Source organism: Scyliorhinus canicula, chromosome 3, assembly GCF_902713615.1.
Source record: "Scyliorhinus canicula chromosome 3, sScyCan1.1, whole genome shotgun sequence".
In the NCBI taxonomy this organism is placed as follows: Eukaryota; Metazoa; Chordata; class Chondrichthyes; order Carcharhiniformes; family Scyliorhinidae; genus Scyliorhinus; species Scyliorhinus canicula.
In genome coordinates, this window is record NC_052148.1 from 229,700,264 (window position 1) to 229,725,558 (window position 25,295).

At 42.6% G+C, this 25,295-nt stretch overlaps 1 protein-coding gene across 12 annotated transcripts in view; it reads left to right on the forward strand.

Moving 5' to 3' along the window:
- The window catches only part of kiaa1109 (KIAA1109 ortholog), a 534,122-nt gene that overhangs the window by 340,775 nt on the left and 168,052 nt on the right, over positions 1–25,295 (forward strand). For 9 of the 12 annotated variants that reach the window (XM_038792378.1, XM_038792369.1, XM_038792381.1 and 6 more), the window contains 6 exons: positions 1,424–1,582; positions 3,266–3,441; positions 3,778–3,953; positions 5,394–6,103; positions 16,328–16,579; positions 21,199–21,292. In XM_038792378.1, coding sequence (XP_038648306.1) covers positions 1,424–1,582; positions 3,266–3,441; positions 3,778–3,953; positions 5,394–6,103; positions 16,328–16,579; positions 21,199–21,292 — 1,567 coding nt within the window. The remainder of the gene's footprint in view (positions 1–1,423; positions 1,583–3,265; positions 3,442–3,777; positions 3,954–5,393; positions 6,104–16,327; positions 16,580–21,198; positions 21,293–25,295) is intronic. The other 3 variants (XM_038792372.1, XM_038792377.1, XM_038792373.1) reach the window with 1 other exon arrangement.

The following is a 25,295-nucleotide window of genomic DNA, read 5'->3' on the forward strand; positions in this document are numbered from 1 at the left end:
TTATAACTGGCCGGGACGTACCCAGAAAGGAACCCTGGCTCAAAAGACTAACTTTTCTTTTATAAAACAAGAAGGAACAGAGTCACAAGACCGCTAATTAGTTTTAACAAGGAAAAAACATTTAATAAACATGAGCAAATTGGATTATGATACAATATGCCTTTACTGCCCCTTAGATTAACAATTACACATTGGTTTTAGGATTAGCATGGATTACAAATTACATCGGTTAGCTCAGTTGGCTGAATGGCTGGTTCATGATGCAGAGAGACGCCAACAACGCAGGTTCAATTCCCGTACCGGCTAAGATTATTCAAGACGCCCTGCCTTCTCAACCTTGCCCCTCACCTGAGGTGTGATGATCCTCAGGTTAAATCACCACCAGTCAACGCTCAAAGGGAAGAACAGCCTGTGGTGGCATTTACATTTTTAAGCGACAATAGTCTCTTTAAGATAAAAAGTCAATTTTAAGCACACAAGATGACTGGGGTCAAATACAGGCAATCCGCTCTGAACCCAAGTTAGTGTCTATTGATTTCTGTTCTGAATCCCCCCAGATGAGAGTTTATAAAATCACGCTTTAAATCTTCTCATTATAATGCTTTACCTTGGTGGTTTACATGCCAATATCCAGCCCAGGTTTTACAAATTATACTTGTAAACAAAGCTTCCACTCCACTTTTAACAGCAAATTCAGCCCAGGATTTTGCACCAACCTCTTTTGGATTTCTTTGTCTTGATTGTGATACAAATTTCTCACAATTGCTTTTCTCTTGATTCTCAGACTGTATTAAAATTACATCAAACGTTTCATCTACCTCTGAAGTTTGCTGTCCCATTTTAAAATCTGGTTACCATAATTGTCTCTTTAACTCAGAACACTTTGTTCACTCTTCCTTGAATTCTTGAAATTCCAGGTTATCTGGATTGTAAATTATTCCTTAGGAACCTTGCATCTTTGCAACTCCCTTGTCCTGTCCAGCTTCTGGCAGAGTTGAGAGCTGTTTACTTCCCAGTGTCCTGTCTGCAACTGCACACAAATTCAGCTACAGCTAAAACTTAAAAGCTTCTCTCCCTTACAAGGCCCCAGTTGCTAAGCAACACCTTCATGCGTATGCCTTTTATTTATACTTCACGCTGCAAGCTTCTCTAAGCACAATAGAGACACAGTTGGAACTTAACCAACTCCCACACTTACTAATACCTCTATCTGGCATGAATCTAACTACAGGTTTTACCCTTCCAGACACAGAGACATTAAATTAAATCCACTTAAAACTATACCTTTTTTCTAATGTTTACCAATAGAAATATAAATCCCTTAAAAACATTGTGAACGCACTTCAGAAATTTCAACAGATGTCTGTATACAGAGTCTTAACTTGAACCATGGATATAATTCTCCTTCATTTTGCAAAAACAGGAAATTCTGTTGCTGCAGAGATATTATCAGAACATCCACTGTTGACTGAACCATCATCAGTCAGTTTCTATAATTGGATGTCAAATGCTGTGAGTAACCGAGGAAGCCTTACTCAAGAATCATCAATGCCCAGATCTGGACAAAACAGCCTTCCAACAGGTAAACTGAAGAATATGTAGGAAATGGAAAAAAAAACTCTGTATCTTGAAATCAATGCACTAATTCAATGTTCTGTGTTGTTACTAATTATTGGTTAGCAAGGCCATAGAGATACTTAAATACTCTCAGAGTCCATTGATCCTAACAAGTATAATTTGCAGGAATCAAATTGTTAGGATTGAAAAATTGAGGCTCATTTCATGAATTTAGAACATTTGGACGAAGTTATTGCAAAATTCACCCTTGCTATCAATTAAGATTGGGCATAATAATGGATAAAATATTCATTGTCCATGTGATTTTGTATAATTTTTTAACGAATGAATTACATAGAATTTCATAGAATATGCAACACAGAAACAGACCATACAGCCCATCTAGGCTGTGCTGGGTTATATTCTACGTGAATTCCTGCTGTTCCATTTACTTCATCTCAGCCTTTCAGCAATCTTTCTATTCCCTTTTCCCTTGTGTGCTCATCCAGTTTCGTTTTGAAAGTATTTAAGCTATTTGCTTCAGTCACTTCCTCTAATGCATTCCACATTTTAGCACTCACTGGGTAAGGAAGTTTTATTTTCATACTGGATTGATTACTAGACATATTGTATTGTAGACCCCTGGATTTATTTTTTGTGACAAGTGGAAATATTCTCTACAACTCTTCCATGCCCAACTCATTCATAATTTTAAAGACCTTTATAAAGAGTCCTTCCGGTTTTCTTTTTTCTGAAGGAAAGAATCTGAACCAGTTCAATCTTTCCCGATAGCTAAAGTTTCTTTTTGGTACTTTCATAGTGTTTCTTTCTCTTTTCTATATATGGAGATCTAAAATGTGAACAATTCGTCAAAGTGTGGCATGACCAGGGTTCTATACAATTTAACATACAATCACTACTTTTGCATTTTATACTCGCAGAAACAAATCCCAGTACTTTGACATTTTAATTGTTTTGCTGGTTTATGATTTTGCTGTTAATGATTCATTCACCTGTGTCCTTAGATACCTTTGTTCTTCTACCCCAGTTTCTTATTTTCCGAGGGGTAGGTGATGTTTTATATTTCCTACTTCATATTTATCTTTGGTAAAGTTCATTTGGCATTTAAGATCCAGTCTGCATGTTTTCTAATGTCATCTTGTATTATGTGCATTGTTTTGCTATACACATGCAAAAATGAAGTACTGCTTATATTTTGATTTCTTGCCTAATGGATTTATATCTGAAAGAAGTAATGGTGTCCATTGAATTTTTCCTGTAATATGTTTATTTGAATCCAATGCAACAAGAATTCTAAAAGAGAAGTGAATGGTGACTTATTTCCATATTTGTTGTTTTAAAAAATCTGCAGTACCAGAGAAACATTGTTTAATGTTAGAAAGGACAAAAATAGCGCTGTCATCGACAAGTCATAATGGTATCTTGGAATTAAATTATTTATGAAATATATTCAGTTTAGTTCTGCATATCTGAAGATGCAAAAGTTTTAATCTTTGCATCGTCTGTGGAATGCGTGGAATATTGGCTTTACTTGTGACTTTGCAACTCAATAGCTGTAGAAGTTTGAAACAATTATGTCTACTAAAGTTCGAGATTGAAATAATTTATTCTTGCCATGTTTTTTTATGTCTACATCATGATCAACATGTTGTACTATGGCTTAAATGTGTGTTACCATATTGTACAGGTTTGGCCTATAATCTTCCTACAATACAATCTGCATCAGACTTCAATACAGTGCTGTCGAGTGATCAGAACACACTGGATGGCACACAGTCTCAGAACAGCACCAGCCAGGATGAAATTGTTGGTATTGAGGAAGGTAACCAGGGCCCGCCTGCTGTTCAATTGGCTGATGCACAGGTAATCAGAAAACATATTTTGTAACATACCTGCTAATCTTCATTTTTGCATGTGTAAAAGCATCGTTTTTACTTTTCATTAAATATTAGAGTATATCTTATGTATCTGCACAAAGTAATTTTTGCACAACTGGTCATTTTGAGATGAGCAGTGTGCACCCGCCCAAACCCAGATATGGTGAGTTTTTTTATTTTCAGTTTATCATTTTACTCCGCTGTGTGGTCACTGGTTTTCTTAGTAACTATTTTTTAAAATGTTGTAAAAGCTGATACTCTTATTGATTTTAAATCATTTATAGAACTTAAATATAACTCTTATATTCTCAATTCTTCTTAGGTTGTCTTTAAGCCTTTACTGAGTAATACAGGGATACAATCGCAAGATATTGTACCTTTAACTTATGGAATGTATTTTGGGGAGCATTTGTCATTCTCTGGAACCCTGGACTGTCTCAGGGCAGATATTGTTGACTCTGATACATCCAAAGAGAGAAAGATCAGAAGAAAAAGAAGGTATTCAATGATTTATGCCTTTTTTGTTCATAAAAGGGAAATCCATTGTAGGAAGATTGGAATGATAAAAATAGCGGTGATCATTTGTTGATAAATGCAGGTATAATCCACAGGAGGTTCATAAGAAATTAATGTTTTTTCTAAACAATACAAGGTTTTGATTACTATTCACATCAAGGCAACAATTTTTTTCTGTAACGTAATATTGTCTGAACATTATTGTATACACCGACATTTGAAGTATCAGAGTACCCAATTTTTCTTTTCCCAAATAAGGGGCAATTTAACATATCCAATCCACCTAACCTGCACATCTTTGGGTTCTGGGGGTGAAATCCACGCAGACATGGGGAGAATGTGCAAACTCCACATGGACAGTGACCAAGAGCCGGGATTCGAACCCAGGTCCTCAACGCCGTAGTCCCAGCGCTACACGCTGTGCCACGTGCCTCCCTGAAGTATAGTATTGAGCTGATCCTGTCATGATATACATCCAGGTATATGATGGAGTGCAGACAGGCACTGATTGACACACAGGATGACCAGTGAACACGCAGAACACAGCAGCCAATCACCAGACAGGACACGACCACTATAAAGCCAGAGGGCACTAGTTTTCCCGCTCTCTCGGGATTCAGCCTCTGAGACAATCAGAATTCGTGAGCTGCTAGAACAAACACCATGTGGTAGTAAGATAGTCTGGTCAGGTTAGCCTCAGGTCTCTAGTCAAGTCAGCATAGTGTCAACCCACAGTTAAAGTATGTATTATAATTAAGTGTTCAATAAAATCGAGTTGTATTTCTTCAAGTGTTGGAAGCCTGTCTCTCTCACCACTGCAGTAAACACAGTCCTCGCAGACCCAATTTACCCAGCACATCAGATCCGTTTGTGGCAACAAAGAGATTACCAAAGTTCATGTCAATGATTCTGAAACTTATTTTCATTGACCGTTACTCCCATGTTAACATTCTCTCAATTGTTGCTCTTGTTAATCAGTGGTCAATTTTGTTCTTTCCTCATTTTGACGGACACTACACATAGCCAAAGAACTCTCAGCTTGCTTGTAGTATAAAGCTCAACCTGGGTTTCAACTCTTCCTGACCCACAGGCCTAGGCTGCCCTCTCCCCTGTGCTTGCACCATCATACCTTTTCCAACGCCTGACGTCAGGTCTGAGATGTGTCAGAGTTATGCTTTCAACATAAGGTCCAGCTTCAGCCTAAGCCTGAACCCTCTCCCAACTTGCTGTACCTGCAACTTTGCCTCAAAATCAGCGTTTACCTTCCCTCTTTTATACCCAAAATATATCCTCACTTTTGATACCATCCTTGGCTTACTGTTAATAAATCTATTTGCCATTAATAACAAAGATAGCAGTATAATTGTATAGCACATTTCAGCTTGAATACAGAATTTCAGTTTCCTTTTTTGTGATTTTCAGGCAGGGCATGATAAATCTACCGCCTCTTGACTTCAAACCTGCATTGATGTTCAACACCTTCAGCATAAATGCCGTTGTGATGGACAGACCAACTTACAACCAGAACTCAACTAATGCCCTTGCTTTCCATGAACTTAGTAGGCATCATCAAAACACCTTTCATGTTAACTTCACTATCTCCTGTCAGTCTATCAGCCAGCATGTGGACATGGCACTGGTTCGTCTCATTCATCAATTTAGCACAATGATTGATGACATAAAGGCTACTCAGACAGACATTAAACTTAGCAGATACACAGCTGGATCTGTATCTCCTACACCAACATTCAAAACTCGCAAACATCGGGATTTTCGTTCATCAGATTTCAGTCGCAGTTCTCGGGGTAGTCTTAATGGGGGTGTCAGAGGGAATAGCACGAAGGCGAATAAAAGACTTGGAAATGAGAACAATAAAAGAGAGTCGCGTAATAAAAATTCATCTGGGCCAACACAAAGAAGAACCTCAAAAGTTTCCAGGAAGGGCTCGAAGGATGTGGCAGATCATGTGACTATTCAAATGGATGACTCTGACTCGATCACGGTGTCTGAGCAAAGTGAACCTTCTGCAGAGTGCTGGCAGAATATGTACAAACTACTTAACTTTTATTCATTAATCTCTGATCCAACGGGCATTCTTGAAAAATCTTCTCCTGATGTATTGGGCCCTACAGGTAGGATCATCCTTGTGATATTACTTACAATAAGAAACTTTAAAAATCAGTCTCTAAAATATCTTGGATGCTGCGATGAATTTCTGAAATGGGGTACGATAGCACAGTAGTTACGTTGCTGGACTAGTAATCCAGTGGCCTGGGCTCATGATCCAGAAACACACATTCAAACCCCATCGGGGAATTTAAATTCAGGTCATCCAATAAATTTGGAATTATATGGCAATAGGAATATAGGAACCGGAGTAGGCCATTCAGCCTCTTGAGCCTGTCCCGCCACCATTCAATGAGATCGTGGCTGACATGCGAGCTAACTCCATTTACCTGCCTTTCGCCCAAATCCCTTAATATTTTTGCTTAATAAATATCTATCTATCTTGGATTTAAAATTAACAACTGATCTAGCTTCAACTGCTGTTTGTGGGAGAGAGTTCCAAACTTCTACCACCCTTTGAGTGAAAAAGTTCTTCCTAACATCTCTCCTGAACGATCTAGCCCTATCTACCCCAAATTTTTAGACTATGCCCCTTAGTTTTATAATCTCCAACCAGTGGAAATAGTTTATCTACCCTGTCTTTCCCTGTTAATATCTTGAATATTTTAATCAGATCACCCCTTAACCTTCTAAATTAGAGTGAAAACAGGTCTAATTTGAGTAATTGCTCCTCGTAACTCAATCCCCGTAATCCGGGTATCATTTTTGTAAACCTACATTGCACTCCCTCCAAGGCCAAAATATTCTTCCTAAGGTGTGGTGCCCAGAACTTCTCACAGTACCCCAAGTGGGGTCTAACCAGGTTTTGTATAGCTGCAGCATAACCCCTATGTTTTTATAATCCAATCCTCTGGACATAAAGGCTTGCATTCCATTAGCCTTTTTGATTATTTTCTGCACTTGTTCCAGCATTTTAAGGACCTGTGCACCTGAACCCCCAAGTCTCTTTGGGCATCCACTGCACCTAACCTCTTTCCATTTAGAAAGTACTCTGCTCTATCCTTTTTAGGTCCAAATGGATAGCAACCTCACACTTTCTTAGATTAAATTCCATCTGCCACAATTTTGCACATTCGCCTAGTCTGTCTATATCTCCTTGCAATTTTATGCTTTCATCTAGGCTGTCTACAATGCCCCCTAATCTTGTTACATACACAAATTTGGATCTATGACTTTCTATGCCATCATCCAAGTCATTAATGAATAGTATAAATAAGTACACCACTCATCACCTACTGCCAATTAGAGTAATTACCCATTATTCCCACTCTCTGTGGCCTGACACGCAACCAATTTCGTAACCATGTCAATAATTTGCTCTCAGCTCCTTGGGCTTCCACCTTAGTTAACAGTCTCTTGTGTGGGACTTTATTAAATGCCTTCTGGAAGCCCATATAAATGACATCCATAGCCATTCCCCTGTCCACTACCTTAGTTACCTTTTCGAAAAATTCAATAAGATTAGTCAGGAATGACCTGCCCTTCATGAATCCATGCTGGCTCTCCCTGATCAACCTAAATTTTTCAAGGTGTTCAGTTACCCCATCCCTAATAATAGACAACAGCAATTTCCCCACCACAGATGTTAGGCTAAGTGATGCGTAATATCAGTAATGTTGACCATGAAAATATGAATTGTTGTAAAACCACATCTCATGAATATCCCCTTAGACAAAGAAATCTCTTATACTTACTGGTCTGTCCTACATGTGACTCCGGATCCACGCAAGTGTTACTGACTTAGTTATAACTGTCTTGTGAAATGGTCTAGCAAGCTAAATAGTTCCATCAAACCACTCGTCTAATAACAGCAAAGGATCATCCCGTTCAGCTGACCCTGCAAAGTGGTCCTCATTAACATCTGGGGATATGTGTCAAAATTGGGTAAGCTGCCCTCTGGGCGAGGCAAAAAACGACCTGACATGGTCACACTCGGAAATTATACCTTTCAGTCAATCTCCATATTCCTTCATCACCATCCCTGGGTATGTCCCACTAGTCGAGAAGTGGCAGCGACACATTGGCATGTAGTTGGGAGGGAGCATCTCTGTAAAGCCTTAAAACAAGTTGCTGATGATTGTTGACATCAACTGTATGGCTGAACATGTGGCCTTCTCACCTGTTTACTTGTTTTGTACCACCTCACTCATTGTCATTTATTCTCAGAGGGCTCTTCCGGGGAGATCATTGTGAAATTGTCAATGGTATGCTTCTTAATACTGACCAGCCAGTCACTCTTGATTCTGTTCATGGAGAGAATGCCCTCACTAATTTGTCTTTGGCCAATGGTATTTGCACGGTCTCCACTAGATTGAAAAAGCTAGGGAACTCTTCTCACCTCACTTTGAAGAGCCTGATTCACAAAGTGTGACATAGACCTTGCAGGATGGTATTTTCTGAGCCACCTTCTGTGGTCAGACCCACTCAGTTCATCGATGGGTTGCAAGAATATGTTTGAAGCGTTCAAGCAGTATTTTCACAACAGCATCTTTTTCGATCAAATTTTGTCATTGGAGGACCTTGTTGGGTAACAACGAACCAAATCACTCTTGTAGGTGGTAGGCCAACAGCTCAGTATGTTTTTTTGCAAGATTGGGAGAAGGCAGCTTCACCTTCTGCAACCTCTTTCAATTCATGATGTGGAGATGCCAGCATTGAGGCAGGCACAGTAAGATGTCTTATACCACCAGATTGAAGTCCGACAGGTTTATTTGGGATCACTAGCTTTCGAAGCGCAGCTCCTTCATCAGGTGAGTCTTTCAATTCAATAATTGAAAGATCCCCTTATGATACTCTTTTCTGATGGGTCGCAACTTGGGACCATCACCATATTTTATTATGACATGCAGAACAATTTGGGCCATGAAAACGCTCAGCTACTTCAGGTAAACTCAGATCCTCTCGCTGGAAGATATGAAACGTGAGATAGTTCCTCCACAACATCCATATACAGTGTCCTATGGAGAAGAAACTTGTAGGAGGTGAGAATCTTCACCATTTCTCTGCTTTAGAACCATCTTCTTTCTTGACCTCAGGCCACTGCTCACTTCCTATGTCATTCAAATAAGCAACAACAGTGATGTAGTTTCTCTCTAATGTGGCCAGTGCTGTAGCCTGTGATCAACCCATTGAGTATCCTCTAGCTATGGTTTTCTCCAAGTCAGCCATTTCCTTATCCTTTGAGGCCAAGATGGCCATGTTCACAACAGCACGTTCTCTCTGTTTCTGAAAAATGTTTACTTTTGAAGGAGGCTGCACCATTTTTTCCTCGGTTATGCCAGGTGAAGATCCTGCGCAAGCTCTTACCCGGGACTGAAAGTTGATATCAAAACTCTTAAGTGAAGTCGCCAAAATATCCTTGTTTTCCTTCCTTTGGGCATGAGAGCACCCTTGGGAAGTCAAGTAAACTTACTAACAAGATGGTTCATGACAACAAAGCCTATGCCAGCCTTGCACTGTTCTTTGTTTCCATGGCCACTCCACTACCATTCCAAAAGCATGTGTGACGTGCACCAATTTCCTTGAGATGACTCTTCTCAGGTAAACTAATGTGGCTGAGAGTGGGGAGCTGGAATTTGTACCTGGCCAGCTCTCCATTGACGAGGATAGTTCTCCTCTCAGGTATGTGGCCTGTGACAGTATCTGTGAGAGGTGCGTGTTCAGTGTACCAATGGTGACCAGTGTCATCTTTACTTTTATGAGATTGACTCATGTTCGTGTTGATGGAATCCCTGCCAGCTGCGGTGCCTGGCCATGGAGGTGAAGCAGAAAATGTTATGGGCATCTTTTCTACTCCATTCCTCATATCAGGGAGGTGAACAATGTGGTCCTAAAAGTTATTCAGTCACTCGGCGGGCTGCCAAATTCCACTTCTGCTTCATTCTGGTGAAAAATGAAAAATTCGGAGCAAGGGCCGGTGCAGACTTGATGGGCTGAATTGCCTCCTTCTGCACTGTAGGGACTCTATGATATGAGCCACAACATCTTCAAACATCTCCACCTAAGGCCTAAGCCACCTAAGTGCTGGTTTCCTGCTTCAGCCCCTATTGAATCCGCACCTGCTGTCATATCACTTCTCCATCGCCATTGGACTGTTGACACATAAAGGATGAATGACAGATGATAGAAAGAAGATTATCATGACTGTGCTTGAATTGGATTGCAATGAGGGAAAGTTGTGCAAGGTCAGCCGCATTATCTCATCCCGAGCTATCTTGGTTGACGAGTCTATATGGCGAGAGACAGATCCGGATGCAGTGGGTGACCAGGATATCTTCTGTGTATTTTCAAACTCCAAGCGTTCCACAATACTGTGCTGATTCACCATCAAGATCATTAGACCTTAGATTGGTCTCATCCACACATTTGCTGGAATCGTTTTCACTTGCCTAAGTTGCTGTGGGTAGGCGGCTACCTTCACTTGGTTTGGTCCATCCGTCGAAGTGGTTCACTGGGGTGCGGTCACTGTCTCATGCTAAGAACTGCTTGGAGCCACAAGTTAGAGCTGACTGAAGATGAGGACCAATATGGGATAAGCCACTCCATGTGTGAAATGTGTTACCTCTCCCTTGCAACCCTGACACCCTTTTCACTGAGCTCTCTGGTGGATTTCTGTAGAATGATGTGTATAAGGTAAGAAGTCATCAATCTCTCTGTTAAAATAGCTGTCTCTGTAAGCATCTTTGGTGGCAAGTTTTAATTGATGTGCCACACAATGGATTCCAACTAGCCACGGGATCTCCACAGCCAACCTTGCAGAGATCCCATCTCTCCAGCCATAGTTGACTGGAGCCCCATCTGCATCAAAGCCTGTCAGGTTGTTCTTCCATTCTGTGATGCCATTCTCCATGAACATCGAGTTTATCTATTCTAGGATCTCACCTGCTTTTGCACTCTCAATGTTTTGGATGCCAAAGAACCTCAGATAGGAGATACCATTATCGCGATATATGATGTATACCAACTTGCTTGTGCAGTCAATTTCCGGACTAGAAATTCTGGACTATTAGTTCTTTTTGAATGGTTTGATTTATCATTGAATCATAAGCTGCCTTGTGACTTAGATTCTGGCTGTATTGTAATGCTATTATTTCCTTATCTTTAAAAATAAAATGTTTCAGACAGCGATAGGAAAGATGCAAACGGGCATGGCACCAGGGCCGGATGGGTTCCTGGTGGAGTTTTATAAGACGTTTTTGATGCTGGTTTTGGTGGAGATGTTTGAAGAGGCTATGGATCATATCATATAGAGACCCTACAGTGCAGAAGGAGGCCATTCGGCCCATCAAGTCTGCACCGGCCCTTGCCCCGATAGAGCATCCTACCTCGGCCCAATCCACCACTCCTAGCACTGTAGCCCCACCTAACATTTGGGCAATTTAACATGGCCAATTCACCTAGCTTGCACATCTTTGGACTGTGGGAGGAAACCGGCTAAAATGGCACCCCCGGAGACAATGGGGCAGACATCCATTTTGCTGTTGCTAAAAAAGTATAAGGACCCGGTGGAGTGTGGGTTGTATAGGCCAATAACTCTGCCAAATGTGGATGCCAAGATTCCTGCCAAGGTGTTGGCACTTAGGTTTGAAGAGTGCCTCCTGCAGGTGATTGGGGAAGATGAGATGGGGCTTGTAAAGGCTAGGCAGTTGTCTTCGAACATGCGGCGTTTGTTAAATATGGTGTTCTCTCCAACACTGGAGGGAGTTGGTGTTGGTGCTGGATGCTGAGAAGGCATTTGACCGTGTAAAATGGAGTTATTTGTTTGCTGTGTTGGAGAGGTTTGGGATTGGGCCTAAGTTTGTGGCGTGGGTCAAATTGTTATATAGGGAACCGAAGGCGAGCCTGTGCACAAATGAGGTGAATTCGGAGTACATTTGACTGCATAGGTGAACGAGGCAGGGATGTCCCATGTCCCACCTAGTGTTTGTGCTGGCAATAGAGCCCTTGGCCATTGCGCTGAGGGGCTCGAGTAAATGGAAGCAGGATAGTGAGGGGGTCTGGAGCATAGGGTGTCTTTGTATGCTGATAATTTGTTGTTGTACATCTCCAACCCGGGTTCTACAGTAGGGAATATAATAGGGCTGCCCAGGAGATTCGGGGCTTTTTCAGGCTATAAACTGAAACTGGAAAAGAGTGTGTTTTTAAGTGTCTTCTCCAAGGTGAGAGCTGGGTTTGGGGCGGTTGACATTTCGGGTGGTGACTAACTTTAAGTATTTGGGGTTGCAAGTGGCTCAAGATGGGCCCAGCTCCGTAAATCTTTCACAAGCCTGGTAGGTCAGGTCAAGGCAGGTTTGTAGAGATAGGACAGCCTTCCCCTATCATTGGCAGGCTGGGTGCACGAGATAAAGATAAACATCCTGCCATGGTTTTTATTTTTGTTTCAGTGCCTACCGATTGTTTTTGCCAAAAACTTTTTTTATGGGGGTGGAACGCTTGATTTTGTTATTTGGCCGGGTAAGGTGGCAAGGATTCGGAAGACGGTCTTTCAGAGAGGGCAGATGTTTTAGCCTTCGCCTCGCTGATTGCCTGCAGCCAGGGGTCTAGCCCTTCCAAACCTGATGTACTACTATTGGGTGGTGAACGCTGAGAAAGTGCAGGGTTGGAGTAGGAAGCCGGAGGCTTTGTGGGGAAAGATGGAGGTAGGTTCTTGTAAGGGTTCAGGGTTGCAGGCGCTGGCATCGGCGCCACTCCCATTTGCCCCAGGGCAATATTCAGGGATTCCGGTGTTGATGGTGGCCATGTTGAAGATATGGAGGCAATTTCGGCAGCACTTTAAGTTAGGGGCGGGGTTGAAGCTGATGTTGATCTGAAGGAATCATGAGTTTGAGCCAGCAAGGCTGGATGCTAGGTTTTGGGTGTGGAAGAAGCGGGAGGTGATGGAAATGAAGGATATATATGTAGAATAGTGGTTCGCGAATTTGGAGGAGTTGACGAGGAGAACAACAAAGAACAAAGAAAATTACAGCACAGGAACAGGCCCTTCGGCCCTCCCAGCCTGCGCCGATCCAGATCCTTTATCTGGTTTGGGATTCCGTGGGGGAAGGCCTTTAGGTATATGCAGGTGCAGGATTACACGAAAAACATTTTCCAGCCTTTTGCAATAGCGCTGTCCTCCTCATTGTTGGATGGGTGCTGTCGGTGATGGGGCTGGAGGGCTGGCTTATCTTGGCGATCTACGGGAGGATTTTGGTGATGGATATGGCAGCACTGGAGGAGGTTAAGGCCAAGTGGGAGGAAGAGCTGGGGATGGCACTGGAGGAGGGGTTGTGGTGGGAGGTGTTGCGGAAGGTGAATGACTCAACCTTGTGTGTGAGGCTGGGGTTAATGCAGCTAAAAGTGATATATAGAGCGCATCTGACAAATTGGTGGATAAGCCAGTTATTGGAGAGGGGCAGAGGACATTTGTGAACGGTGTTGGAGGAGTCCGACCAATCATGTACATATGTTCTGCTCCTGACTGAAGTTTTAAGAATTCTGGAGTTTGTTTTTCAACGCCATGTAGATATCTAGATTTGGAGCCCAGTCCCTTGGGAGTTGGATTTGGGGTGTCGGACTTGCTGGAGCTGCAGATAGGAGTGGGGACATGTGTTTTAGCCTTGGCTTCGCTGATTGCTCGCAGGGCTGGTCCTGTTGGGGTGGAGTTCAGTCTCTCCGCCCTGTGCCTCATTCAGTATGGCTGGGGGCTTGATTGGAGTTCCTGTATTTAGAGAAGGTCAATTTCATTTTGAGGGGGGCAAGTGAGGGGTTCCAAAGAGATGGGGTCTGTTTATATTACACTTTAAAGAGCTAGTTGCCATCAGATGCTGAGCAGTGAGGGCGCGTTGGAGATGGGGGTTGTTTGTTCTGTGTTATTGGGGTGTTGAAGGTTGGGGGGTGTTTGTGGTTGTTTTACTTTGTTGTGTTGTATATTTAAAATGTTAAAAATCTTAATGAAAATATTTTCATACTTTTCAAAATAAAATACTGCAGATGTTGGAAATCTGAAATAAAAATAGAAAATTCAGGAAAAGCTCTGCAGCATCTGTAGAGAGAGAAACAGAGTTAATGTTTTGAGTCTAATACGACACTTCCACAGATGCTGCCCAACCTGCAGTTTTCCCAGCATTTTCTGTTTTTTTTGTTTGTTGTGCCAGAGATGAAAGACTCAGAACTGACTTCTCCCTGGATGCTCTTTGAGTCGATGCACAGTGAGCCATTGCAGGCTTTGCTGTATATTTGCTGCCATTCATCATTTGTTTAATGCAACCACATCCAGTCCTACTTCCATACAGTTGCATTGTTGTCATTGTAAACAGCTTCTACTTCTTCTCGATAGAGATGGTAGATGTAACTGTTTTTGTTTCAGAAGATGGGATTGAAGGCACTTTTGAAGTTTCCATAATGCCAATGGGGGGGGGGGGGGGTATTTAGGGGGTGTTTGTGGACAGGGTTTGATCGAATCAGAACGCAGTCCATTGTGGTACTGAATCCAGCAACTTAATGTGCAAGATGCTCGTGTGCTTGTTTGGTGCAATGTTTACATCATTTATTGCTTATACCCAGTGTGGTAAACAAATTAATTTAATGCAAGTTAACATGTACAAGGGTGACATTTCTCACAATCCTTTGAATTTGTCACCCCTTCTTTGATTTTTGTGGGCTGCTTTGGAGGTTTTGAGAGCAAATCCGTTCGCCGCAATTGTTTATCTTGAGCCATGGTATCATTTATAAAATACACTGCAGCATTTCACCAAAGCTTCTTTAATAGCAACCATCCAAACCTGCCACCTCTCCCATCTAGAAGAACAAGCACAAAAGGTGGAAGAGAATACCATCACCTACAAAATCACATATGAACCTGATTTTGAAATGTATCACTGTTTTATTGTCGCTGGGTCAAAATCCTGGAACTCCCCATTTAATAGCAATGTGGGTGTATGTACCTACACCACATGGACCGCAGTGGTTCAAAACGATAGCTCGCTGCCACCTCCTCAAGGGCATTTAGGGATGACCAATACAGTTATTGGCCACATTCAAGGATCAAGTAAAATGTGTTAAAATGTCTTTCCATTTCAAATTGCTGTCTTATATAATTGCAGTTCTATACTCTTTATCAGTATGATTCTGATATAAAATGAGATAAGGAACATGGCAACAATATTCAGTTCATTGAGTTTGTTGTGTTTAATTACGTGATCTTTTAAATTCTAAATTCATATCTGTCCACTTTCTAATGAATCTTACTTGGTCCAATCTCTTTTAGAATGCTTCAAACTTAGTATTTATTTAATTCCACCGTAAACATAAATAAGTTAATCATCGTGTAATTTTAACTCCACATGCCTTTAGCTTATAAGCATGTACTTTGTTTTACCTCTCTACCCTACTACTTGTGTTCTGCATGCATTAACTCCCAGTTCTCTGGAACTGCCTCGTTTATAACAGAGGGCAGATTTCGAAGCACAGTTTTTCCTAAGAATGGTAATGACACCTTTAGCAATGCAATGATATTACTGCCCTGCAGAGGGAGTCTGAACCTAGAGCCTGTCTGTGGTCATAAAATAGTGACCGGCTGTGGCTTGTGCCACCTGATGCAGCCTTTTATATTTGTCACTTAATGGAATGATACCTTAGGACGGCATTGATATAATGTAACAAGGGCATGCTGGATTCCCACCAACAATGCAATATAGATGCACCTTTCAGTTTCTTAGCTTTTTTGATTTATGCTGCCTTTGTCTTCTCACAACTGGACACATTCTCCACTGAAGGTGGTACAATTTTATCAGACTAATAATTTAAAAAAATAATTATGCCCCTTTCAGGAGGATAAGAGGAAGAAATCATTGCAAGTTGGGAATAGATTGAACTGTTGTGTATTGATTTCTTATTAAATGCACACATTGTATCTAAAAAAGTCTCATTTATTTTTTCACTAAATTATCAATGTTGAACTTTTAATGTGCAAATACATTCTTATTTACACTTTGATAAAAGTCCAACATATAACAACAACAACTTGCATTTTTATAAAACCTTAATGTTCCTTCAAAGAAGCTTCAGGAAAAAATGAATGCCGAGCCAGAGAAGGAAGTATTAAAAGGGAAGGCACATAATTGGGTTTGAAGAATAGGCTCAAAGGAGAAGACAGGGAGTTGCAGTGGAGGGATTTCACAACTTTGGGCCTAGTCATCATGTACTGTGCGATTGTGCAATGTATGGTTGGTATAATAAAATTTTATCTGTAGATACAGGTGGAAGAAGTCCAACTGAACCTGGTGGCAGAATAATTTTTGAAAATGAACAGGAGTGCTCCAGTCCGAACAGACTGACGCGGAAACGCAGCTTAGTAAGTGCGGAACCGCAGCATGTCACCCTCATCGTGTTTGGAGTTGGTATGGTGAACCGTACTCATCTAGAAGCAGACATCGGAGGCTTGACAATGGAGGCAGAGCTTAAGAAGATCCATGGAAGTTTTACAGTAAAAGAGAAAATGAAAGGTAATGGCATCAAAATAGATGAGCAACAAAATAAAATAGGAATATATATATTTGTTGGAAATTGAAAATTCTGCAGTGTTATATATAACAGACGAGTGTCTAGTTGGACAGATTGTATATTAGGTTATATTTTCTCAATTGTAACTGCACAATACTCAACTCCTGTTTTAGAAATTTTATATATATATATATATAGTTATATATTTATTGGTTTTACAATTATTTATAATAACATTTGCCAGGGCTATCACACAACAATAGAGAGGACAAATTGATGTACAGAAAGGAAAAAATAGAAGACAAACAGGTATACATCCAAAATTAACATATGTACAGGTCTGGGCCCTATTGTTAGGCCTTCTTTGATCGGTTGATACAACCGTACTGTTTTATGTTTGTGCTGCCTCCTGACATTAGAACATGTCTTGAGGGGCGCAATTGGTGTCAACCGGGCATGCCTTGGCATTGCTGTTGTTGTTGTACCCATGTGTGTCTTCGCCATTTGTACCTTCTTGCCCCTCTGACCGGCTTGCCCTATGTTCTGCTTGAGGGTCCCCCCCCTCCTCCTCATCCCCTTATCCTCCTCTTCCTCCCCCCCCCCCCCTCCTCCTCCTCTCCTCCCCCCCCCCCCCCCCAATTTCTTTTCACTTTATTTCTTTTCACTTCAGGTTGTCCGTTTCGGGCCACCCATATTGGTTGCTGGTCACAAAATGTCTTGGATGGGCTGTTGACTAGCTTCCATGTGTTGTGGAAGCCTTCTTCCGATCCCCAATGGAGAATTTAATTTAATCTAATTTAAGGAATTCTGCAAAGTTAGACAGCAAATCTGCGGCCTTGGATGATGCTGCTGATCTCCGAGCAGGATTCTTAGGCAGGTAATCGGGCCAGCAAAGGTTAGGGTGTCTGCCCCCTCTTCGCAAAGAGTTCTGGCTGTTCTGATACCCCGAAGCCGCCACTAGTGGGCATGGCTCCATCCTCACCCCCACAACCTTGGACATGGCCTCGTAAAAGGTGGTCCAGTACCCGACAAGTCTGGGACCAGACCAGAACATGTGGGTGTGGTTGGTTGGGCCTCCCTGGTACCGTTCACATTTATTGCCACCTCCAGGAAGAATCTGTTCGTATATGTTCTGGTTAAGTGTGCCCTGTGCACTACCTTCAGTTGCGTTAGACTCAGCCCTGCACATTAGAAGGTGGATTTCACCCTATGCAGTGCTTCGATCCAGTGTCCTCCCCCATCTCCATGCCCAGTCCCTCCTCCCATTTCTTGTGTCTCGTCCAGTGATGACCTTACCTCCTCCAGTAGTCGTTTGAACATGTCCAAGCAGTTATAATACCCTAATTCGTCTACGATCAGAAATCTATTTGGTAGGGAGTGTCCTGGTCCTGGTAGCTGGGGGAATGTTGCTGTCTCCTTGCGGAGGAAGTTCCTTCTTTGTACATACCAGAGCCCATTCCCTTTCTGGAGCTGGAGCTTGTCCATGAGTTCCCCCAGTGTCGTTACTCTGCCGCCTACGGAGAGGTCCTTTACCGTCATTTCCCCTTCGTCCTGTCTCCACCTTTTAAAGGTGGCATCCATTGTCGTGGGGGTAAATTTATGGTTCCTGCAGATGGGGACCATGGTGGACATTGTGACCAGACCAAAGTGGTGTCTAAGTTGGTTTCACGTTCCCAGCGTGACCATTACCACTGGGCTTCTTGAGTACCTGGCTGGGGGAAATGGGAGTGGGGTCGTGACCAGTGCTCGGAGGGATGTCTCTATACAGGAGCTCTCCTCCATTCCCCCCCCCCCCCGCACACACACGCCGCGCACGCGCACACAAACCCCAGGTTAATTTGTCTATTCTGATGAAGAAGGTCATGGGGATGATGAAGATCGGGAGGGATCTGAACAGGAAGAGGAACCTAGGCAGCGCGTTCATCTTAATCGTCTGCACTCTCCCCGCCAAGGAAAGCGGGAGCAGGTTCCACCATCCACAGGTCCCTCTTTACCACCTCCACCAGATTCGACAGGTTCCGTTTGCGGATCCATGCCAGCCATGGGCTATTTGGACCTGCAAGAATTTGGTTTGGGCCAGCTTGAGTGGCAGCCTCCTCAGCTCTCATCCTCCACCTGGGGGCTCATGGGGACGATTTTGCTCTTGATCAAGTTAAGTTTGTAACCTGAGAAGGCTCCGAACTCCCTTAGGAGTTTAATTATTCCTTCCATGTTGTCTAGGGAGTTTGAGACGTGGAGGAGAATATCATCGGCATAGAGTGAGACTCTGTGCTCTCTGTCTCCTCTCTGCCGGCAAGTTCCTCACTGTTATCTAACGACACAGCCACTTGTTTGGGCTCTTACTGGTTTAGCCACACCTAGAATTTGTTTAGCTGAGATCGGGCAGTCATGTTGAAAGGGTGCCTTGATCTCTAAATGAGCTTGTGGGTCCCTCACACCCCACCCATGGGCAATGTCACCACCGCACACATGGCCACAACCGCTCCCCCTCCCCCAGTGAGGACACCCTGCTATTGGGTCTCTGGGGGCCCCACTCCAGGCCACCCGCCCTCGTCCACTTAGAGGCCACTCCTTCCAGGCCCCCCAACTGTCACCCCCCCATCTCCCAGACGCCCCTTCTTACCTGCCTTGCAGCCCCTCCCATCCTCCATACCCTCACTCCACCCTCCTTTCATGGGTATGGCCCCCCAGGCCCTGGGCACCCTGGCAGTGCTCCTTCCAGCTTGGCAGTGCCAGGGTGGCAGTTCCAAGGTGTCAAACTGGCAGTGCGAAGGTGCCCGCATTCAAAGGGGAGGGACAGGGGGCCACCCTGCATGATCCCTGGCCACCCAGGGGCCTTCGATGACCTGGGAGACCCCTCCGTATGCAGTTGCGCCTGGTAAACGTTTATGTGGATCAGTACTGAACGGCGCTTGGAGGCCGGGTAGATCCTGGGAGGCCAGTAAATACCGAGTAAGCTTGCCCACTTACGTTTAAGCCCTACTTAGGCACACACCGTTTGATCACGCTAATTTTCGGCGGGATTCTGATTCCGACACGTTAAGGCTGCTGGGAAGCCCACAGGAAGGCTCTCCCGGCATCTACCAGCCGCACCTTGCTCTCGCTCGAGCGCACCGTGGCCGGTAGATCATGCCCACTATCAGTGGTCCATGTCTCCATCATTGCTGTCTTCCCAGCCTGTTCTTTTGGGTGAAATCCTCTGCTTCTCCTGGCGTGCTGAAATAGTGTTCCTTATTGTTGTATGTCACGCAGAATCTTGCCGGGTACAACATCACGAACCGCACCTTGTTCTTGAATAGGGCCGCCTTGGCCCCAGTGAACTCAGTCTAGCGCTTGGCCAGGTTGGCCCCAATCACCTAGAATAAGCGGATTGTATGCCTTTCCCATTTGCAGGACCGCATGCTCCTTGCCCACCAGGATTCACTCCATGTCTTGCAATTAGTGGAGCTTTGCAATTATTGACCGCAGTGGTTTTCCTGCCTTGGACCTCTGCCAGAGCGACCTATGGGTCCCGTCCACTTTTGGGGGCTTGAGTTGGCTTTCTACACCAACCAACGTTCCCGGCATCTGTGCTATGTATTCTGTTGGGTACTACCCTCTGTGCTCTCCAGTAGTCCGACAATCCTGAGGTTCTGGCGACGAGACCTGTTCCCCTGGTCTTCCACCTGCTCCTTGAGCGCTCCCTGGGCTGCCACCAACCTTGCCATTTCTGCCTCGAGCGAGGTGATCTGTTCACTTTGGTTGGCGGCCATCTTCTCCAGTTCCTGCACTGTCGTCTCCTGAGTCTCCAATCGCCATTCTGTCCTCTCCAACGCCTCTTTGAAGGGGACCAGAGTGATTACCATCGCTGACTTCACGGTCGCCATGAGGTCCTCCTCAATGGAGTATTAAAGGAATGTTAGAAAACCCCAAAACTCACTGGCTTTGAAGCTTAAATAGCTTTGGGGCAAAAATTGAGCTGATTTCAACTGGAAAGTGTTTCGTAGCTTTTTATCATCACCGTTTCTCATCAAAGGTAAACTGTTCACAAGCGGGGCTGGGAAAACAAATACAGTGTGCAAAAAATCAGATGTGAAAACGCTGGATATACAAAACACATCTGCAAAAATGCATGAAGAGAAATTAAAGCAGTTCATTACCAGAATTGGAGACAGTGAAAAAAATGAAAATCGCTTATTGTCGCGAGTAGGCTTCAATGAAGTTACTGTGAAAAGCCCCTAGTCGCCACATTCCGGCGCCTGTGCGGGGAGGCTGGTACGGGAATCGAACCGTGCTGCTGGCCTGCTTGGTCTGCTTTAAAAGCCAACGATTTAGCCTTGTGAGCTAAACCAGCCCCTTAGTTAAATCCTCAGTTAAATCCTCAGTTAAATCCAATAAGAAAAGACATAAGTATCCTCAAATATTCATGCAAAGATGCCGGAAGGGGGGATTGGAAATACATTTTTCAATTGACCCTCGCTTCTTAGATTCACTATTTTAATAATATATAAAATTGTTCAAATCTAACATTTGTAAAAAGCATATCTTTAGACCTCTACAATTGATTTTTCCTTTTTCAAAATTATGTATTGACTTGTAAACTTGTGTGTAGACCAATGTTGTTAACTTTTTACATTTTCAGATGTTTTGCACCAAAAGATGACTGAAACGTGTGCAACTGGTCACATAGGTGGTGTAAACATAGTCCTGCTGGAAGGCATTACACCAAACATTCAGTGAGTAAAGGTTGAGTTTTTAAAAACTGTTAAAATTATAAGTAAAGAATGCTAATTTTTATATCCAAAACATGCATGCAATCAAATATTTTTTTCTACTTTTGCTTTCTTTTGGCTGCTCAATGGTTAAGAGGAAGAACTACCCAAATTGTTTTATGAGTATAGATACATATTTAATGCACAAGAAAAGTGGTGAAGAGAGGGGCCAGCGATGCTGAATGTATTTGTGGGAAACCACTGTGTGTATCTTTTTGCATTACCTGACTCCTTATGTACTACCCATGAGGTAATATTATGGCCACTTCTATGTAAAATAATGGCTAAAAGTTTTGGGTTTTGCAAGTTTTTGTATGAGAAATTGTGAATTTTATTTCCTGGGCCACAGATCAGAAAACATATTGGGTAGTGGTGCTTTAAATTTAACACTGCACAAAACACGAGTACCAGATTAGTTTTCAAATCCTGGATATCAGTTGGCTCACAAAGGCTTACAAAGCCAATATTAGCATATGAGAGATCAGTTTGGAATAATATGGATTACACTTGCAGATGGGGTAGTGTAACACTTGAGATTTAATGGCTCAACATTAAATTTGTAGGGCTTTTAAAAAACTAGGACGTTGTAGTGAGAAATTCAAAACATAAAAATACAAAAAAGAGACTGGGGCATGGTGAGTGAAGTGCATGGCATAAGATATGAATTGCGCTGTTCTAATTTATTCTTTTTTTGTGATAGTGGTATAGAGTTGATGTAGTAATAAAGCTAACTTGTTATTTGGCTTTATTGCTGCAATGTTAGTTGTTTGGTTCAGCAGAGCCGTGCATGAATTGAGTTGATTTGGTATTCCCTCAGGATGTAAAAAAAAAAAGAAATAAAGAACTTGCAAGAGCCCTTCATGACTTCAGAACATACCAAAATCTTCATAGCCAATTGCTATATACATTTGTGTCAAAGACAATCTCATGCAGAATTGTGAGCTTTGGCGTAAAAAACCATAATCTTTCAGATATTTTGTGTAGAAGTTCACCTATGTTTTTCAGGGGTTAAAGCTTAGAAATTTCAGAACCAAAGTATAACTTCTGCAATCACATAATCCTCAATTCATTATTCTTCAATAAAGTCACACTTATCAATTCAAAACAGGAAGAATGCAAAGCGTTTTTGATGGGAGAAACTGACAGATAAGAGAAGAAAAATAAATGGTGCACATAGAAATAGGATGCAGGGGCTAACTTCCAGTGCGAGTATTAAATAAGTGAACACCCGGGCCTTGTGTCCTCAACTATTGCCCTCAGCCTTCCTGAGGCAAGGAGGAGAGGCTCGGGCCTTGCCAATCAGTCTCCAGCGAGTGCACACTCAATGTAATCTCCCTGCGGCAAGGCCTGGGAGCTGGCAACGTGACATTTCCTAGCAGTACGGTCATTCCTTTTCTTTCCTACCCACGGACCCTGAGCAGGCCCTGCCAATGCCGCAGGATCATCTCCCAAGGTTTGAAACGGTGATGTGAAGGCTCCTTAATAAAAACATGGGGAGAGAATGAGACATTAAATGGGTGTTGTTTCCCCCATTACTTGTGGATTCTTTTGAGAGCCACATTAGGGTTGGCCAGATATGTTTTAATTAAAAGTAAGAACCCCGCCCCCCAAAAAAATCATTACCTGTGCAAAAGTTGAATACTTAACATTTTGGCTAAACAAATTGATCTATAAAATGTGACTTTTATGCAGGCATATGCAGAAATACTTTATGAAGGGTCATTACTGTTTTAATGTAGGAACCAGAGCAGGTCATTAACACACAGCTGTCTCTTAAAATTAATGTGTGAATGACTAGATAATCTGTTTTATTGATGTTGGTTGAGGAATAAATATTGATCACGGCACTGGGAAGAACTCTCCTGCCATTATTTAAATTGCCACAATGGGACCTTTAACATTCACCTGAGCAGGTAACTACCTGACAGAGCTGCACTTATGCACTGATGTACTGAAGTGCAAGTCTAGTTTTGTACTCCATTTGTAGGAGTGGAACTTTGAATCCATAACCTTCTGACTTAGACGTGAGAGCACTAGCAATTGATCTGCCACTGTTGGTAGGTACAAAGAGGCTGTTTGCAAATGACCTCAATGTAGTATTTATTTACTGCAAACAAATTGTTCACAGGATGTGAGCTTGGCTAGCTTGGCCTGTGTTTATTGACTATCCCTAATTTCCCTTGAAAAGGCTTGAAACGTTGCAGCCTATGTGGTGTAGGTGCGCCCACATACTGTTGGAGTTCCAGGGTTTTGATCCAGTGACAATGAAAACATAGCCACATAGTTTCAAACCAGGATAGTGACTTGGATAGAAACTTGCAGGCGGTGGAGTTCTTATGCATCTGCTGCCTTTGTCCTTTTAGGTGGTAGAGGCCGCGGGTTTGGTAGGTGCTGTCAAAGGAGACTTGTGAGTTGTTTTCAAATTGTTGCTACAGTGAGTTGGTGGTGGATGGGTTGCAGTTAAAAAAGCTGCTTTGTCCAGGATTTTGATGCTATTGGAGCTGCACTCAACCAGGCAGGTGGAAGGTATTTCATCACACTCCGGACTCGTGCCTCGAGGGCAGGCTTTAGGAAGTCAGGAGGTGAGTTATTCACCACAGAATTCCCAGCCTCAGATCTTTTCTTGGAGTCACAGTATTTTTATGGCTGGTCCAGTTCAGTTTCTGGTCAGTAGTAACCTCCCAGGATGTTGATAAGTGATGGTAAGCCATTGAATGTCAAGTAGAGATGGTTAGATTCTCTCTTGTTGGAGATGGCCATTGCCGAGCACGTGTGTTATGCAAATGTTACTTACCATTTATCAGTCCAAGCATGAATGTTGTCCAGATCTTGCTGCAAATGCACATTGGCTGTACATGAGAAGTTGTGAATGGTGGTGAACGTGGTGCAATCATTAGAGAATGCCCCTACTTCTGACCTTATGATGAAGGGAAGGTCCTTGATGAAGCAGTTGAAGATGATTGGTCTGGGAACCGCCCTGAGGAACTCCTGAATTGATGTTCTGGGATTCGAGCATTGCATGTTATTATTTGTTATCTTTAAGATTGAGGAAAATAGTCCCAAAGTCATTAAGGCAAAAAAGAATATGTACTTGGCCTGCCATAAAGTTATTTTAAAATCTACACTATATACAATATATGAAATTATTTTCCTGCTTTACTCCAGTGTCAACAAACTGAAAATATACAACAAATAGTTAAAAGAGTTTTGTTCTTAATTATGATCCTAGTTGGTGTCACTGCTGGATGGGAAGGTCCCAGAATGAAACCTTAGCTCAGAAGCCCGTAATATTTTATTTTTTAGAAACATGCAGGAACAGTCACAGGAATGGCAAATAGCTTTTAACAACAAAAAAAACCTTTATTATACCTTAAATGTTTTACAATAACACAATACTCCATCAGTCCCACTTATCTTCACAAATGTATACAGATTTCAAGGAAAATACCCCGCTCTGTAACCAAGTGGCAAATACCTTTCAATCGATCTTCTGTGGCTTTCTCCTCGCATTCCCCCAGATGATTGTCACACGAGTGTTTCCAAATTTTACTCTTTAACAAGATATGCTTTAAAAATTTATTTCAATCAATGCTTTCCATCGGCTGTTTTCATCAAGAATCCACCTCCAGGTTCTCTGACTATCCTGTCAAACAAGGGTTCCTCTCTACTGTTTTTTTAACAAGGATCCGCCTCAAAAGGAACCCTCCTTTCAGGATTCCTTTGTCTTGAATGGTTTGACAGAAACTCTGAGACCCAGCCACTGATTGCTGCACAATCATTTCACCTATCACTTTAAAGACTATGGTAAGCTATAGCAAACCTTAGAACCACTTCAACTATCTTTCTGTCTTCTCACTAGCTAACTCCTTCTCAGCTCTGTCTGTGGCTTCATGAACAGTGCCGTGTTCCAATTCCAGTTTCCTCTGTTCTTTTAGCTTCAGACTTCCTGTAAACTTCTCTTCATTTC